Source organism: Pogoniulus pusillus, chromosome 23 (genome assembly GCF_015220805.1).
Source record: "Pogoniulus pusillus isolate bPogPus1 chromosome 23, bPogPus1.pri, whole genome shotgun sequence".
Classification (NCBI taxonomy): domain Eukaryota; kingdom Metazoa; phylum Chordata; class Aves; order Piciformes; family Lybiidae; genus Pogoniulus; species Pogoniulus pusillus.
Window position 1 is genome coordinate 21,610,179 of NC_087286.1, and position 17,428 is coordinate 21,627,606.

At 47.5% G+C, this 17,428-nt stretch overlaps 1 protein-coding gene across 2 annotated transcripts in view; it reads left to right on the forward strand.

Annotated features, from left to right (window-relative positions):
- The window catches only part of ACVR2B (activin A receptor type 2B), a 109,339-nt gene that overhangs the window by 80,434 nt on the left and 11,477 nt on the right, over positions 1–17,428 (forward strand). For both annotated transcript variants that reach the window (XM_064162877.1, XM_064162876.1), the window contains 6 exons: positions 4,325–4,532; positions 8,787–8,896; positions 10,207–10,358; positions 11,675–11,818; positions 12,896–13,039; positions 13,922–14,070. In XM_064162877.1, the coding sequence (XP_064018947.1) occupies positions 4,325–4,532; positions 8,787–8,896; positions 10,207–10,358; positions 11,675–11,818; positions 12,896–13,039; positions 13,922–14,070 (907 nt within the window). The remainder of the gene's footprint in view (positions 1–4,324; positions 4,533–8,786; positions 8,897–10,206; positions 10,359–11,674; positions 11,819–12,895; positions 13,040–13,921; positions 14,071–17,428) is intronic.

Below are 17,428 nucleotides of genomic sequence, written 5' to 3' on the forward strand. Positions count from 1 at the left end.
AACACCATTCATACCTCTTGCCTTTATATGATGCCTCTGCTGGGTAGGAAGCAGCTTTTTTTCCAGCATCTGCTTTGTGGCCGGTGGCACACGGCTAGGTGGAAGCCCTAGGGGAGCCCAATGAATTGAACCAAGCTCCAACAGCAATCTCGAAACACTTCCTTAGCAAATGTTTTATATCTTACTGCATGCTGACCTCCTGCCAAAAGTTAAGCAGTTCCCTGCTATGTGTATTTTCTACCCTGCATGAGCAAGGCGTCCTTACCAGGCAATGCCACCCAATGGAGGAGGTCAGGAGCTTTTCCTACCACATACCAATGCTGGCATGAGGGAGACAGTGAGTAGGAGTGGGGAGGGCAGGACCTGAGGGACACAGACCCTTCAGTCCATCTCAGGATGTGGTTTGTGACTGCATCCAAATGCATTCGTTTTAGGAAAGCCTTTTTCTGACCAAAGTTAATCCTGTCCCTTCCCCTGACTTACCAAGTTTGGCTCAGCACCTCTACTGAGTCAGGTTATGGTCTGGGCATTGAGGGGAAGCCCACTGAAGTCCAACCCATCCTTTGATGTGTTAAGGCATCAGCTGTGTGCAGTGGAAGAAGACAGATGCTTCCCGTGCCCATTTTGGGGCAGCACCCTCTGATTTTTCAGCAACGTGAAATGGTTGATCTGTGCTGCTTCTGTGTGTGCTGCTCTGCAGAAGTGCTCAGCTTGGTTTTGCACACAGATCTCCAGGGAGCTTTGGGCAGTGGAGCCTTCCATATGCATTGCCCAGAGAGGGAAGAGGAGGCAAGACAAACCTCTTGGCTTCCTGGAGAAGCGGAAGCAGAGCTCACATTTCCTCCCATTACCACTGTTTTCCCTCAAAGGGGCAAACCCTCTTTTGGTTCCCCCTTCCTCTCTTCAGGTGACTCTTTTAATGCATCGAGTGCAGACAGAGCATTTAGCTACAAACTTTGGTCTCTGCATGAGCCATTACCGAGCAAGGTGTGAGTGTTTCTTGATGAGCTAAAACAGCAGGTAAATTAACACCCAGTACTGGAACTGTGCCCCTTCCTGCTGAGACCGTCTTGGGCACAAAGGGAAGGGTTTCTTGCAGTCCTGAGCACCCAGCAGGATGAGGATCCTTTCCAAATGGCTTTGGAAAAAGCCCTGAAAGCAGGTGGCAAATACAGGGTTTTTTAGAGCCTCCTTAATGCAACCATCCTTAGGAGCTGCTTTAAGAGAAACATACAAAGATATTTAGTTATCCAAAACTTTATCCATGCTTTTATTCAATCCACCTAAACTTCGACACTACGGGCGAAGCTGCAGGAGCCTTTTTCCTGGCGCAGTTGCTGTCTGCAGAGTTGGTTTGTGTGTTTGCAAGCTGAGCTTACTCTTCAGCTGAAACTTGTTCCAGAGAAGACAACTGTCTTGGGGGAAGGCAGCTTGGGCTCAGCACAGGATTTAGCAGCCTCAGTTTGCTGGTCCCAGAGCTGATACAGCTCCTGCTTCACATCTTCTTAACATTCCCTTTTCAAAGCACAGTGGAAACATTAAATCTCAGTGCAGCTTTGTGCACTGCATTGGCCTTCATTGCATGCAGGGGAAAACAGGCTGCACAGTATTGCTTGAGGTTACAGATGGAGGTGGCTGAGCCAGGATTAGATTTTGGGGCTGCTTCCCAGGCAAATGGTTGATTAAATCTTCTTGCTTTCTGGGAGATGGTGTTGGCAAGGGAGAGGACATTTTCATGCGGGGATTCAGTTTGGGATGGTGGAAATAATACCACAAAAATGTGTTTCAGGAGCTGGGCCAGAAGGTGATAGCGAGGGCTAGCTGCCAGGCATCAGCTGGGAGCCACGTGTAAACGTTACAGTGAAGCTGAGATACTCACCTACTGCTTTGTAGATAAAAAAGCCCCGCCCTGCCCGCACACAAAACTGTGCTCCTTCGCCTTCCTGCTGCTTTAACCAGCGTTTAGGAGAAATGCTTAATGTGCCCTAACAAAGCATGGTGTGAGCACCAAGAGAACAAATATCAAGGCTCTAACAAGCAGTGTCAATATTGACTCTGTTCCGTGTTGAGGGATATTGGTAGGTTGTTTTTATTATAGTAAGCAACTTGTCAGAGGAAAACTCAGATGGAGCTTTGCAAGTGCCGATAAAACCTGCAGGTGCTGTTGAAATTGAGCTCTTGTTCGTGTGTGCTTTGAATACAATTTCCAGTTTCACAAGTCAGCTTCCTGGCTTTCTTGTACCCCTCCTCCCTTGCAGTCTCTCTTACAATGCAGATCAAACATTCTTCCCCCAAAAAAGAGTTCTTGAAGGACTGAGCACCTCTTCAACTTGCAAAGAGATCTCTAGGCTGATGACTTTGCTGTGTACCCATCGCTGGCTCTGGGTTTTCACATCAGAGGCAGGTTGGACACATCACCCCCAGCTGGTGCAGAAGCCACGGTTTCTCTTGCAGCCTTCTTGCAGTTGAACTACTCCATGCCAGGTCATCTGCACTGCTTGCTTGATGCCTGTTGACAGCAGCAGGTTGATTCCCCGCAGCAGGTCTGGCTGCAGTGAGTAGCTGGAATGCCGGCTCTAGCTCAGGCGCCATCTCTAATGCACTGCAAAGCCACAGGTGAATCCTGCTACCAGGTAACAGCTTGGAAACTTGAGAAGCTGCAGGCTGTGGAAAGGCAGGTCAGGCTCCCCCGAGCATCCTGCTCACGTGAGACAAATACTTTAATCTTGGCATGTTGTATCTGTGTTGGGACAGTGATTTGCCATTGGAATGGGCTGCCCAGGGAGGTGGTGAAGTCACCCTCCCTGGAGGTGTTGAAGCAAAGCCTGGATGAGGCACTTAGTGCCATGGTCTGGTTGATTGGACAGGGGCAGGAGATAGAGTGGACTGGATAATCATGGACGTCTCTTCCAACCTATTTGATTCTATGATCTACTCCAGCAGGGTGCTGTGAGGGTGCTTACATCAGTAGTGGTTGGGTATTTGGGTAGAGAAACAGTGAAGCTACAAAAGTTATCTGGGTCAGGAGCTGGTGCCTGTGCCCGGGCTTGGTGCTTCCTCTGCCAGCTGTAAGACACTTGCTGCTCAGTGTCTTATGCAGACTGAATTGCATCACCACAATTGTAGGTACCTTTCGGAAGTGGCTGCTGAGTGTTGAATGTTGAGTGGGAATCACAGGCAGGGTTGCATTTACATAGACAGACAAGGCCCTGAATGCCTTAATCTCACCATTAAATATTTCGTGGTCTTTGGAGAAGACAGAGTCATCAAAACACTGAAGAATTTTCCAGGCAGCAACTTAGTTCAGTGTTTTGCAAAGGTCTGGCTATTTTGGGAGTACAGCACTTTCATTTCACCATCCTGTGGGACCCATTTGTGTTTTCTGCCAGTTGTCAACACATTTTATTGGGATACCTACATTTTCCATGATAGCAATACATCAAAATAATGGCCAGGTCTGACCTTACCTTAGGTTGGGTGATCCCAAAGAGAGATGACTGCAGGGCATCTCAGGATTTATGAAATTACAAGCTTTTTGGTACCTTTTCTGGTTGTCTGCTTATGTGTTGCATGTTTGTTTAATTCTTTCCCACATTTTAAACTGATCCTTAAGATGCCACAAATCAATATTTCCAAATGAAGAGAGGATTTCTAAGGCTCATGGCAGAGTAGGGCACCTGCAGGTCACCTTACTTGACTCCATTTTTAAGGGGTGTAATCTGTGCTTTGGCTCTGTGCCACAGTGGCTATAAGGAAACTGTTTAATTTGGGGCAATAGCAGCTACTTGGTTCTTTGGTACAAGGGTGAAAGATCTGCAGGCTAAGGAGACCCCTTGGTTTGTGGTGGCCAGGGTTGTTTGGGGAACAGAGTTGCTTTCTGCTGAAGGTTTTCCTTGGCTGGGAAGTCAGCATGAGCTCTGTCAACTGCAGCTGAAAACATGGCACGTGTCACATAGATACTTCCCAAAGAGTGGAGGGTCACTCCATTGTGTGACATCCCAGCACCCTAGGAACCTGTCTCTGTTAAACAGGCGTTTTGCGGTCAGAAAACACTGGGTATAGGTCTCCTTGCACATATTCCTGTTAGGGTCCTGGTTTTGAAGCACTGGCTAAAGGAGACTAGGAGGGATATCTCAGCTGGGCTCTTGACTTCACTATGAGCTCCTACTGTGAGCCAAGGAAAACCTGACCTCTTTAGTAGAGAGTAACTCTCCACACCATGCTGAAGCTCACATCGATGAGTTGCCTAGCTCCCAGGGAGGCCTAGTCACATGGAGATGCCTGTCTTGGGATCTTAACATACTTGGTTTGAATTTCACTTCAGGACCAGGCCATGGGGAGGCTGAGACAAGAGAATGCATTTACTACAATGCTAACTGGGAGTTGGAGAAGACGAACCAGAGCGGTGTGGAGCGCTGCGAGGGTGAGAAAGACAAGAGGCTGCACTGCTACGCCTCCTGGAGGAACAACTCGGGCTCCATTGAGCTGGTGAAGAAAGGCTGCTGGTTAGATGACTTCAACTGTTATGACAGGTAATAACCTAACTGATTTCTTTGAACACAGGCTTAATTGTTCCTCTGAGTGCAAAGGCTCATGATTTTTGCATCGAGGGAAAGAAAGCAAGTCCAAGGCAGTTGGCCCATTCATCTCCTGTAATTATTTCTGTTGCTAAAGCAGCTCTCTGAACTGTTGCTTACCAGCCTTGATTTTCTATGTAGAAGCTGCAGAATGCACTGTAAGGGTTGTTGGTGGTGTGGTGTTGTGTTAGTATTGTTTCTCTTTTCCTTAGCAAAGCTTTGACAACTCTGGCATGCGCTGAAAAACGTGTCCTGTACCATCAGATGAAGAGCAGTTTGTTCTTCCAAGAGCATTTGGCGATGCAGAGGAAAACTTGGAATCGTTTGGAGCTCTCTAGAAAATCACAGATATCTGTGCGTGGTTAGAGGCTGAGCTACTCTGACAATTGTCAGCTTGCAGAAAGTTTCCCTGCTCCTCACCTGAGTTAGGAGCTGGGACAGCAAAAGCAGCGCACAGGTTTGTGTGTCGGTGGCGGCAGCGAGCTGCAAGGGAGCGAGGGTTTGTGGTATGAAGGCTCTGGCCTCATTAAACAGCTAGGAAAATAAACTGGGCTTCTCCCATTTCCTGGGATGCAATTCTGCAGAGGGGAAGAAAAGCACAGCTGAAGAGAACAGCCCTCTGAAGTGTCACCGTTTAAAAGGACGATGTCCAGTAGCTCTAGGCTGGGTGCTTCTGATAAACACCCCACACGACAGAGACTAACCAACCCAAGTCCAGCTCCCCCAGTAAGGACGAACAGAACTTGCAGTTGAAGGATTTCTCTTGATGCAGCACTGCCGAAGGTTGATCTCCTTCTTGTGCATTTTTGTAGCTTTGCAGTGCAAAAGTTACAGGACATCAAACCCTAAGCTGTGGGACTTAAGCTGGAGCTAGATTTCTCCTGTGGATGGAGAGCTTTCTCCCTTCAGCTCTGTACACTGCCTCTGCTTTTGTGCCCATTGTCTGAGCTTATCCCAACTATGAGTTGTTCCTCATCTTCATTCTATTATTAGCTCTGGGGTTACTTTCCCACCACACCTATTCCCCTGCCAGTTGTGTAGCCAAGCTCTATATATAGTTAAATTTTTATTTCCCAATAAATCAATCCTCCTTGGCCCATTAGTCATCTTAATGCTGATCTTTCTGAGAACAGAAGGTCACTCTAGTTTCCTACTTCCAAGCAGAAGTGTTTACTGTAAACAGATTTCTCCTTTCAGTGCCTGCTCTCATGTACAGCGACACTTGTATTGTCACTAAGAGTCTCTGTGCAGGGATGTAGTGGTTCTTAAACTTTGTCATAATGCATTGCTCTGTTGTAATGGAAAAAAGTTTCCAGGGCTCCTCACAAGCCTTTTTGCAGCCCTGGGGTTGAGCATCCATTATCCTTCAGCTTGATTCTTCAAAGCTGCAGTTCCAGGGCAAAGCTAAAGGAATCTTCTGAGAATTAACCAACAGTGCAAGTGCAGAGACCAACATCTGAAAGAAAGAAAGGTTAGCTTTAATTAAATAAAGGCTGTGTAAATGCAGTCTTTTTGTTGTCTTTTTTTCCCCTTTGAGTGCCCTCAGCAGTCTTTCATGCAGGCAGTGTTGCATCCCAAGATGGAAAAAGCAGCTAACAGGGTGATTTTTTCAGTTGAGGATGCTTGACACCCCTTTTGTCTCTCTCTTCAGCACCCTTTGGATGTTGAGCTCCTGGGCGCAGCCATGAGAGATTCACCTGTACCTGTATTTTTCAGGCATCCCCTGGATACAGGACCTGGTCCTACTCTGCCCAGCTGTAGCTTCTCTTGGAGCACAGGCAGCACATGGCAGTACATGCTGAATGCTGCTTCCTAGTCTCTGGGAGGTGAAAAACTCTGGAATGCAAAGGTTAGGGCACTGAGGGTGATGGCTTCTTCATCTGGTCTTTATCTTAGGGAAACAAGAACCTGGCACATGTACATTTAAGGTTATAGGAAAAAAGTCATGTTTAAAAATTGGCTTGTGTGCTCCTCATTTATTTACACAGCCCCAGCAGAGAGGCTGTGTTCACATTGCCTTGAAGAGTGCATGAAGCACTGCAAAGTGTGGCCAGGCTGCCATGGAGTGAATCACAGAAAGGTTTAGGTTAGAAGGGACCTCAAGGATCATCCAGTTCCAACCCCCCCACCATAGGCAGCAACACCTCCCACTAGAACATGTCACTCAGGGCCTCATCCAACCTGGCCTTGAGCACCTCCAGGAAAGTTGTGGAGCCCAGAATCACCGAATGTAATCTTTGATCTTTGATCATGTTGGGTGATTCTGGGCTCCACAACTTCCCTGGGCAACCTGTGCCAGTGTCTCACCACCCTCACTGCAAACAACCCTTTCCTAACATCCACCTTGAATCTCCCCTCTGCCAGTTCAAACCCATTCCTCCTCGTCCTGTCATTACCAGACCTTGTCAATAGTCCCTCCCCAACCTTCCTGTAGCCCCCTTCAGATACTGGAAGGTCACTCCAAGGTCTCCTTCAAGCCTTCTCTTTTCCAGGCTGCAGAGCCCCAACTCTTGTAGCCTGTCCTCATAGCAGAGCTGCTGCAGCCCTCTCAGCATCTTGGTGGCCTCCTCTGGACTGGCTCTAACAGTTGCATGTCCTGCTTGTGCTGGGGGCTCCAGAACTGCACACAGGAAGGCCACCTAAAGATTTGTCATCCTCTCCCACTGCCTCATTTGCTACATATAACATGTCATGTGTACCTGGATGGCTGCCCTGAGCACACACCAACTCCAAAGAGAAGGATAATGAATTGCAGATGTGGAGCAGGCTGTTTTCACTCATTAGCTTGATTTCTTAACCAACAGATTTAGCAAAGGATGTGTTTTCTATTGAAGGCTCCAATACTGCTGCTGTTAAATCCAAAGGGCTCGTTATCTGATTTCACCAACAAGCATCTGGAAACATCGCTGGACTTGTTGAAACATCTTTGTTCATTTGAATAAGTCAAAGAGCTGCTTTTATCTTTGAAGTTTAGAAAAACAAAAGTCTGAAAAACAAACCCAAGTGCTTCCCAGCTGAGACCTTGCAGGAGACGATTTCCCCCGAAGGAATAAAGCTCTGCAAACTGCCCCGTGACTGTCAAGAGCTCTTTCCATTCTTCTTGTGGCACCGTGGCAGTGATACCACAGAAAGGGCGGCTTGGCATGGGTTCATAAATGGGTAATAATGTCAGACACATATGATTGTTCTGCTACTTCCTCTGAGTGGTCGAAGGAAGGAAGTTATGCATATCATTTAGCTGGGCTTCAGGAAGTAGTTTGGTAGAGTTCTCTGTGGAGAGCGGCGCTGCAGCCCCAATAACTGAAGGCGGAGGGTAGCATACCGACAGGTGACAGGGGAGGGGAGGAGGCATTGAAGAAACAGAAAGAAATGACTGCTGGAGCACTGCAGACATCGGTGCACGTCTCTTTGGGCATTGATCTGTGGGAGAGGGAGGATGTGTGGAGCTGGAGCCGGTCTGATCCATGGAAGTACCCTAACGCCTTGCAGGGTGTGGAAGGAAACCTCAATGCTGAGAGGACTGAAGCACTGCCTGGAGAACAGGCAAAGAAGGAACCCCAAGAGCTGCAGCCTGATTTTCTTAAAGGCTTTCATGCAGCAAGAATTTTTTTAAAGGAGAAGAAGGGTGCACTTGAAAATTAAACTTAAAAACAACACCAAGGAGAACCAAACCCTGCAGCCTCCCTCCTGCTGGCAGCAGAACTGTTGCTGCTTGTGCCTGGTGCCCTTCTAGTGTATAGAGTCAGTGATGCTCAAGGCTGTGGGAGCAGTCTTAGCTCAGCCCTCATCATATGTGCTTCATGGCACAATCTTTAATTGCATGGTCAAATTCTCCTCTCCCCTGACAGCATAGGTGCAGGCAGTGGAAAAGACAGTGTCCAGGGAAGGATGCAGCCTTTCACTGTTTCTGCTCCTCAGTCAGTTAGTGGTGAAGGCTGTTATGTGTTACTCACCATCTAATGCCTTCAGTACATATGGAAGCATTTGTTTCCTTTATGGTCTTTTTAAGGGTCTTTGCTATCCACTGGGGTATTTGAGTGCCAAGTTGGTTTGTGTTAGTGGAGCCTGCCAATTTATGCAGCACAGCAGCAGGAGAAGGCATGTGTAGAAGACAGTTCAGGGCAGGGCAGGTCCCAGGGCAAGAGGCAAGAGTTGGTTGCTGTTTTTTTCTCTTCCCTTCACTGCCATATCTGTCCTTTCCTGATGCAGGCAGGAGTGTGTAGCCACGGAAGAAAATCCTCAAGTGTTTTTCTGCTGCTGTGAGGGCAACTACTGCAATGAGAAATTTACACATTTGCCTGAAGTCACTGGCCCAGAAGGTGAGTGGCAGAGTGGATGGGGATTTGGGGTCTCTTCCTTCAGACCTACTTTGTGATGACTTTGAGTCATTGGATGTTGGGCAGAAAAACAAAGTAGCAGTTTGGTCGTAGAGTCCATTCTCCTGCTGTTCCTTAGGAGCAGCTTTTAAAGGTTGTTTTCCTCTGTGGGAACCTCGGATATGATCAGTAAGGATCAGGTTTTCTTTAAGGTGGGAGTTCACAGTGGCATATTGCAAAACAAAATCCCACACAAGGGAAAGAGAGCAGAGAATGATTTATAGAGCATGAATCCAGACTTGGATTGTGAAAAGGTGCTTGGTGCCTTCTTCGTTAATGTTCATAGGACATAAGCCTCCAAATACTTTGAGCATCCAAGACTTTGGCATTTGATTGCTGATTTGCCCATCTGGAGATTGAGAGGGAATGGGTGTTTGTGTCAGCTTAAGAGTTTGTGGATATACTTCAAAGAGGAAAAGCAACAGCACATACTTCTTCAGAGGCTGCTGGAGAAATGATGATTCTCTTAGCTCTGTGCTTGCTAAAGTATCATTCAATAAAAATCATGAAAGGATCTTTTCCTTAGGATGGTTTCTTTTGCTATCAGCTGCCTGCATTTACTGAGATGTTCCACTAGGCCATTATCAGATTTTCCTGGGTTTTCCTGTTAGGTTTTTAATTGTTTACAGGGGGTTATTATCTCCTGTTATTGATGTACCCCTAGCAACCTAGTAGCAAATATTTTTTCTCTCACAGATTTTTGTTTAATTTGGCAAGTCTTGCTATTTTTTCCTTCCCTGTCTCCAACATAGCAACGTGGCTCCATTTAGTATTCCCATTGTTTGTGTCTCAACTGCACTGATGTAATTTGGAACGAGAACTACTGTGGGAATAGTGCATTTGATTGTGGCTCCAGCAGCATTTCACTAGAAACTGACATCTTGTCAATCACTGTAAAAGGCAAAGCAACGCTGCGAGGGATTTCGTTCTTGCTTAATACATTTGGAAGGGTTAGGAGAAGGAAATTCTCTGCTTTTCTGTATCCCAGCAAGAAATACCCATCTTAAAGAAAGGTCAGATGGAGACTCAGCTTGCAAAGTGTGGTTTGGACCAGTGGAACTCCATTACCAATAGCCATATGGAAAGGAGCAAACCACAGAGCCTCATGAATGCTGTTGGATACGATGGGACATGCCACTGAGCGTTGTCAGCTTCGGAGGAGAAGGGTTTGGATGCGTCTGGACAAGTAGCTGACAGTGCTGTTGCATGCCTGAAGGGTCCTTTCCCTTGTTTACCCTGCTCTTGTTTTGCAGTCATATATGAGCCGCCCCCACCAACACCCTCCCTGCTCAACATCCTGGTGTACTCACTGCTGCCCATCGCTGTCCTCTCCATGGCCATCCTCTTGGCCTTCTGGATGTATCGGCACCGCAAGCCTCCTTACGGCCACGTCGACATTAACGAGGTGAGGGAGTCGCTCCCCTTCCTCTGCCCCAGACAAGTCACTGAGGCTGCTCTATATATGTTCACATTCATTTCTGCTTCACTCGCTGTTCAGGTGGCCTGACTTTTCTTCCCTGTCTTGAAGTTGATGATACAGTTGGCCTCCATGATGGTGTTAGCATTCCCTGAGAGGCCGATGGGTTTGATGGGTTTAGGCAGGGTTATTACCATGTGCAAGATTAACACAGCCCTGAATGGTGGCTACCCCACCCCTAAACTCTCAAACCTGTTGCCTGATGTCAGCCAGCTTTGCAGAGGACCAGAGAGATCAGCTTTATGGGGTGAAAGGAGATGCTTTCCCTGTCAAAGCTTAGTTTTTAATGATCCATCAGAAAACACATGCAGGAGGTCATCCTCGTGGCCTGAAGCCACTGAGAACTGGTCCTTGTTGGCTCTGCTGTGTCTTGAGCCTTCTGGTTTCTTCTGAAGAGCCAACCAGCTACCACTCACTCCCTCCTCTACCCACTACAGCCCATATGGAGAATGTTTTCCATCTGAAAGAGATAGAACAGAGATCCAGCCCCATACATCCTGTGAAGTTGTGCTGTTCTCCTGGACAAATGCAGAGTTTAAACAGATATGATCTTTATGATGCTGACAGACCTGCTTACTGCCCATTGCTAGGGTCATGTGAAACACACCTAAGGAAGAGGGAGGATTCAGGTGCAGTTGGCTGTTGGGTCACAAAGGCCAAAAAGTTTGTGCTTCTGGCAGGAGGTAGTCTTGAGGTTATCTGTGTTTTACCTCCCAGAATAGCCTTTGTTTGAAAATACAGGGGAGGTCTAGGCTGGATGTTAGGAGGAAGTTGTTGGCAGAGAGAGTGATTGGCATTGGAATGGGCTGCCCAGGGAGGTGGTGGAGTCGCCATGCCTGGAGGTGTTGAAGCCAAGCCTGGCTGGGGCACCTAGTGCCATGGTCTGGTGATTGGCCAGGGCTGGGTGCTAGGTTGGTCTGGATGATCTTGGAGGTGTCTTCCAACCAGCTTGATTCTGTGATTCCATGGGAGAATTTAGGTTTTATCAGAGGATAGGAGGCAGTAGTTGGATGCAAAGTGACACTTGGAGGCATAGGTAGTTAGATATGTTCTATACAAATACCTTGCAAAGCAGGATAAGGAATTTCAGGTTGCTCCTGCTGTAAACAGTACATCTAAATAATTTGCATTAAATATAATGTCACTTCTTTATGCCTCTTTCCCCGTATGCAATCTCTCCATTTCTCCCCTCCCTTGTTTTACAGCCTATCTTCAGCTAGTGACAGTGTTTTTCTCTCGTGCAGGACCCTGGCCCGCCACCTCCTTCTCCCCTAGTTGGCCTAAAGCCTCTTCAGCTCTTGGAGATCAAGGCAAGAGGACGTTTTGGCTGTGTGTGGAAGGCTCAGCTGATGAATGACTATGTAGCAGTGAAAATCTTCCCTATTCAGGTGAGAAGAGCATTGCATTAGGTTGTTGCTTGCTGGGCTTCCTCACCAGTGCTGAGATGCCTGATGTGCCTGTGGAGATGTTTTAAGACCATATTATTAAGAGTCTTTGGACTCTTCTACTGGGGGGAATAGTTCAAGGACTCTGACTTCCTCTACTTTTCTTCATGTTATCTCATTACTGAGTGCTTCCTGTGGTAGTGTTGTTGCAAGAAGGGCAAAAAGAAGCACATTTAGGAATCTACAGGGTATCTTCACTTCTCTGCAACTGTCTGTGTTGATGAAGTCCAGTGAGGTGACCTGCAGGTGTCATGCTCAAAGTGCACACAAAGGACCAAATCCCTGGCTTTGTGTGCTGTGCCTGGGTGGATTGTAAATCCAGACCCAAACCTAGCAAGCAGTTTACAGCTCACAAATCACAGCCCTGGTGCTGTGAAAGCTAATTGCACTGCAGCGTTTCTGTCAGATCACGTCTTCTGCTCTAGGAAACCTTTGAACACTCTTGACAACTCTCTAGGAAATGCAGATGGGAAGAGTAAAGCAATCAAAAGGCAAATGAAAGAATAACTGAAACATCTTTGTGCTGCTCTACCATCTCCTTCTTCATTAATTTTTTGCCCCGTATTTGTTGTCGTAGCGTTGCTAGTGGAGATTTGCACATCTTCTGTCCAAGCCAGCTGTGACCTGGTAGTGAATATTCAGCAGAGCCTAGATCAGATTTTGCCACTGTAACAGTTGCAGCCACAGTGCAGATCTGTCTGCACTGTGCACAGGCTTTATTCTTGCAAGCACCCTTAGGAAGTCTTGGCAAATCATATTTCTCAGTGAGATTGAGTTTGGATTCCTCCCCCTCTCCTCACATGTGCTTTAGGAATAGCTGAAGACAGTTTTGGAGAAGGGAGACTGAGAACAGCAACTTCCAGTCTGTCTCCAGCATCAAAGTCAGTTGGGAGGGATACCTCCCATCCAACCGCTGGAGGATGATATTAAGAGGACTGTGAGCAGCTCTGACTGAGCTGAAGGAGCTGTTTGCTTTAAAGGGGAGCTTGATCTTTGATGGTGCATTTCTCCCTGCTATAGGATAAGCAATCTTGGCAGAGTGAGAGGGAGATTTTCAATACTCCTGGCATGAAGCATGAAAACCTTTTGCAGTTTATCGCAGCAGAGAAAAGAGGGACAAACCTAGAGACAGAGCTCTGGCTGATCACAGCTTTCCACGACAAGGTAATGTACCACTGCACATACATTTTGAGAAGGCAGAGGTGGCTGAAAGTAAAGTAGCAGGATTTGGTGTCCTTTATTCTCCCAGAAGCTCCCCTCTAATCTGTCCAGTGTGTCCATGATGATCCATGGCTCAGTGGTAGGAGAGGAGTGTTCCTGCTCCCCTCTTTCAAAGGCTCTTCTGTTGGCTTTCAGGGCTTCCCTACACAAAGATAGAATTGATAAAGGTGGGATCTGGGGAGACAGACAGGGAGAGAGGGTGGCCAAAAGGCTACCCAGCTCACGTACATGGTGCTCACCGTCTCTTTACATGTGTAGATGCGCACATGGGAGGCAGGTGTTGGAGCACTGCAGCCCCAGCTCATGCCCTGCAGATAGGCCCCGTGTTTGCTTTTGAAGCGCGGGGCAGAGCTCCCATTTCAGGGCTTGCTTTAGTTATCAAACATGACTAACACTTAAATAAAACAAACACCTACAAATCCGGGCTTGAGCCCGGAGCATTATCCCTCTGTTTAATCCAAGGTCTACTGAGTCAATCATTGCCACAACCAGCTCATCCCATGCATCATCTTCTTGCATGGAAGGCTTTCCCCTTTCTTAGCTTAGGTGAAGTGCTCTGTTTTGAGATGCTTTTTTCCCTTTCTTACTTCTTCCTCTTCCTTGGTAGATTAGTAGACTCCTTTCAGACTTCCAGGTACTCTCTCTGCTGTCATGGGTGGGGGACTCACGAACACTCCTGGGTTTCATTTCTCCTCGTCTGCCTTTGCCAGGGAATTATTCCTTTTCTCTGGTGCTGAATGGAGGCTCAGGTTTCTCCGGCACTGGTTAGCACCAGCTGATGAGCTGGCACATCTGCCACGTAGCCTACAGTATCCTGTTTTGCAGGGCTCTCTGACGGACTACCTGAAGGGTAATATTATCAGCTGGAACGAGCTCTGCCATGTGGCAGAAACAATGGCCCGTGGCTTGTCCTATCTTCATGAAGATGTCCCTTGGTGCAAAGGTGAAGGACACAAACCTGCCATAGCGCACAGGTACGGCTGCTTCTGTTGACACCATTCAAGTGCTGCTTTTGGATGTTCACAACCTCTTTGAAATGAGGATGTTGACTGGAGGTGGAGATTGTGCTTTTGGAAGGTAAATGGCTTTTAACCCAACAAATCCCAAGCTGAGACAAGAATTGTTTTAAACTACACATGAAGAGGGGACAGGCAAGTGAGTGTCTTGTCCCTGAGACACTCAGTACCATTGGTTATGGTTTATGGCAAGTGTCTGAAGGATAGATGATTACCTTCTCACTGCTGCAGAGCCACTCTTTGAAAGTGCTTGATAAATCACACCTATAATCTGTGTATTTCTGTGCCTCTACCAAGATTTGGACCTTGCTTTTCCCCTAAGTGTTTTAGACTGATTACTTCACTGTCTTCCCACAGAGCTTTTGATCTTCAGGTAAGAAATGAGGGAACAGTAGAAATCCAGAAAACAGCTGCTATTGAATTTTCATTGGATTTTATAGTGCCCAAGTCTTGCCAGGATGCTCGTGACAGATACCAGAGTAGGCAGCATGGTGCCTTTGAGACCACTTGGCACATGTTTCAACCCACCTGGGTAGCTGCACAATGGAGACAGCAAAAATCCAGAAAGCAGTGGGTTAAAGTCTCCTTATTGCCATGGTATTTATTTGTTATAGCCCTTCTCTGCAGGCCTACATTGCTTGCTCTGGACTAAAGCATCTCTACAGAGCAGTTTGCAAGCACAGCAAGAGGGGGGAGTTTTCCAGAAGGGATTTATGTGGTAATCCATGGCCATACTGCCCCTCCACCCACTGCATTTTATCCAGGAGGGACTTACACCCCACGTCCAGCTGCAGCAATTTGTACCCAATCTAGCAGGGCCATCTTCGTGTAGGGCAAGATAATCCCTGCTTCTGCAAGGGTGCCCCTGCCCCCAGAACATGCCCTCTCCCTCAACCTGAAGGTTTGTCAGAGCTGGGAGCTGTTGAAAGAGCCTGCAGCTGCCTTTGTGCTGCTCCTGGAGCTGACCTCTGTGTCCCTGACATTTGTCCCTGTGGAATAAAGGCAGTGGTTTATACATAAAAATTCCTGCGGGTGGGGAACAGAAAAGGGCTGTAGAAGGGCTTTAGAGCACCAGATCGTGCTCCTTAGTGTCCTCATCCCTTTAGCAAATGACAAAAGATGGGGAGGGCACTGTTAGTGTGAACTTAGCACATACCTCTGGCAGGGGATTTCAGAGCACAGAGGATTTCCCTTGGATTGCTCCACTCCTTTTAGTGCTCTTCGGGTTTGAAGTACATTTTAAACCGGGGAGGAGTGTGTTTCTGGGTGGCCTCACACAACCTATGTAAAGGTGCTGGGGTTGCCAGCCGAGACTCCCCTGGTCGCTGCTGGGCAGGGGTTCAGCCAACTCTTGACTGGCCCAAACACTCCAAGGAGGATTAAGGTTATTGCTTGTTGGTGCGAAAGTGCCCCCACGTGGAAGCTGAAAATACAGTCTCCAGTGTCTAACTCCCTTAAAGATAAGTGGACCTCACTCATACTCCACTTGCTCTTTTATTCCCTAGTTTGAAGCATTACACAGACTTTTATTTTCTTCCAGGCCACTTTCCTTCATCAGAGGCTGCTTTAAGATGGTCTGATGCGTACGGTGTTAGTGAGAATTCGACCTCAGCATGGCTAGGATCAGATCTTTCTCTCTGTTGTGCTGGTTTGAGGCAAATTGGAATATTTTAGTGATAAGAAATAGACGATAGGCTGTGAAAAGGAAACAGTGGTGATGGCAGCTGCACTCACAGGCTGGCTGAGATGGACAAAAGCAGGGACACAAACAGACATGACACCGTGTGTGAGAGTGTGTCTCTATCTGTCAGTGCTTGTGCTTTTCTCCCTGGGCTTTGTCTGTGTCACCCAACTAATTCTGCTTCTGACCCCCCTTGCTGATCCTCCAAACTCACCTTGCATGTAAGGCAAACTCTGGGATAAGGTAGAGGGGTAGAAAGAAGTTGGGTGGCTGGGAGCCCCTCCTGGGCATTCTGGTTTCTGGGAGGGCTGCTGTGTCTCTGTATCACTTTTCACTTGTCTATTGGTGTCTGTAGCTGTAACTGTTGTAACTCTCTGCTTGTCTGCTGTGCTGAGCTGTGACTAGAAAGCTTCATTCCTTAACCTCCAGCCGGCTGAGTCCAGTCTGGGTGATTGCATAAGAGTGGGGGGGCAGGGAACTCCCAAACCATCACACCTCTCCTGGATACGTTTGCATTGCAGCTCACATTTGCCAGTTCAAGGTGGTTTGTGGCAGGAAGGAACAAATGAAAAATGAGGAAATGTGTGAAAATAGAGGGAAAAAATCCAAAAGCAACACAAAAGGCAATCCCTGCATCACATAGCAAGATACAGTAGCTAAGTGTTGCGTGCCCAAAACACAGCATGAGCGAACAACTGCAGCAGATGCCCATGCAGTAATAGTGGTTTGCACCTGGCTTCCCCTTGGCAGCACTTTGTTCAGACTGCCCAGCAATTGGTGTGGTACTCACTCAGCCACTGTTTTGCACAGATCTCATGCACAATCTGTACCACCCTGGAAGGCATAATCCCCTAATGCTGACTGAGCGAAAGAGTTTATCTATGTCATTAAATGATGGCTCTTTTCTAAGCCTGTGGGGAAACTGCTCTAGCAGGGAAGCAGCCAGGCTCTAAGATGACAGGTCTTAGCTAAACAGTGTAATGGAGGGGTGCAAATGTTTTGCAGGCTCTGCAAAACTCTGCTGTGTCCCTAGAAATCTCTTGTGTCCCCCTGAGGTGACCAAGGCTGGTTTCTGCTGGTGTTTCCTGGCTCTGGGATGCTCTGCACCTTGGCACCCACTTCCCCATCTTTAATCCATGAGCCAGAAATGCCCACGGTGTTGTGTTTGGCTTAGAAAGGAACGAAAAGAGATCCTTTCTCCTGTGTTTTCAAGCTGGGTGGTACCAGCTTTCGGTACTTTGAGCTGGTGTTCTGGCATCTGAGGTCTCAGCAAGCAGCCCTTCTCTATGGTCCAGCAGTTTTTCTCTTCCCAAAGAATTCTGACAGGTCTCTCTAGTGCAGAACAATTGTATCTGCCCTCATTAATTATTTTGTGCAGGCCTGCAATGTCCTGCAATCAGCAGGGTCACCGAGTGAATTGATGATAGGGAAATTATAATGCTGAGCATACAGGACAATTGCCATCTGCTGTCTAAGGTCTGTAATTTAATTAGATTGCCCAACATTCCTTTTCAGATGAAAATGCAGGAAGCCCAGGCAGCAGGGTTTGACTGGCATAGGTATCTCAGCGTGACCCTCCTCTATCCTTTTGCCCTGCCTGCCAGTCCCTGCAGGTTCACCTGAGCTGCCTTGAAA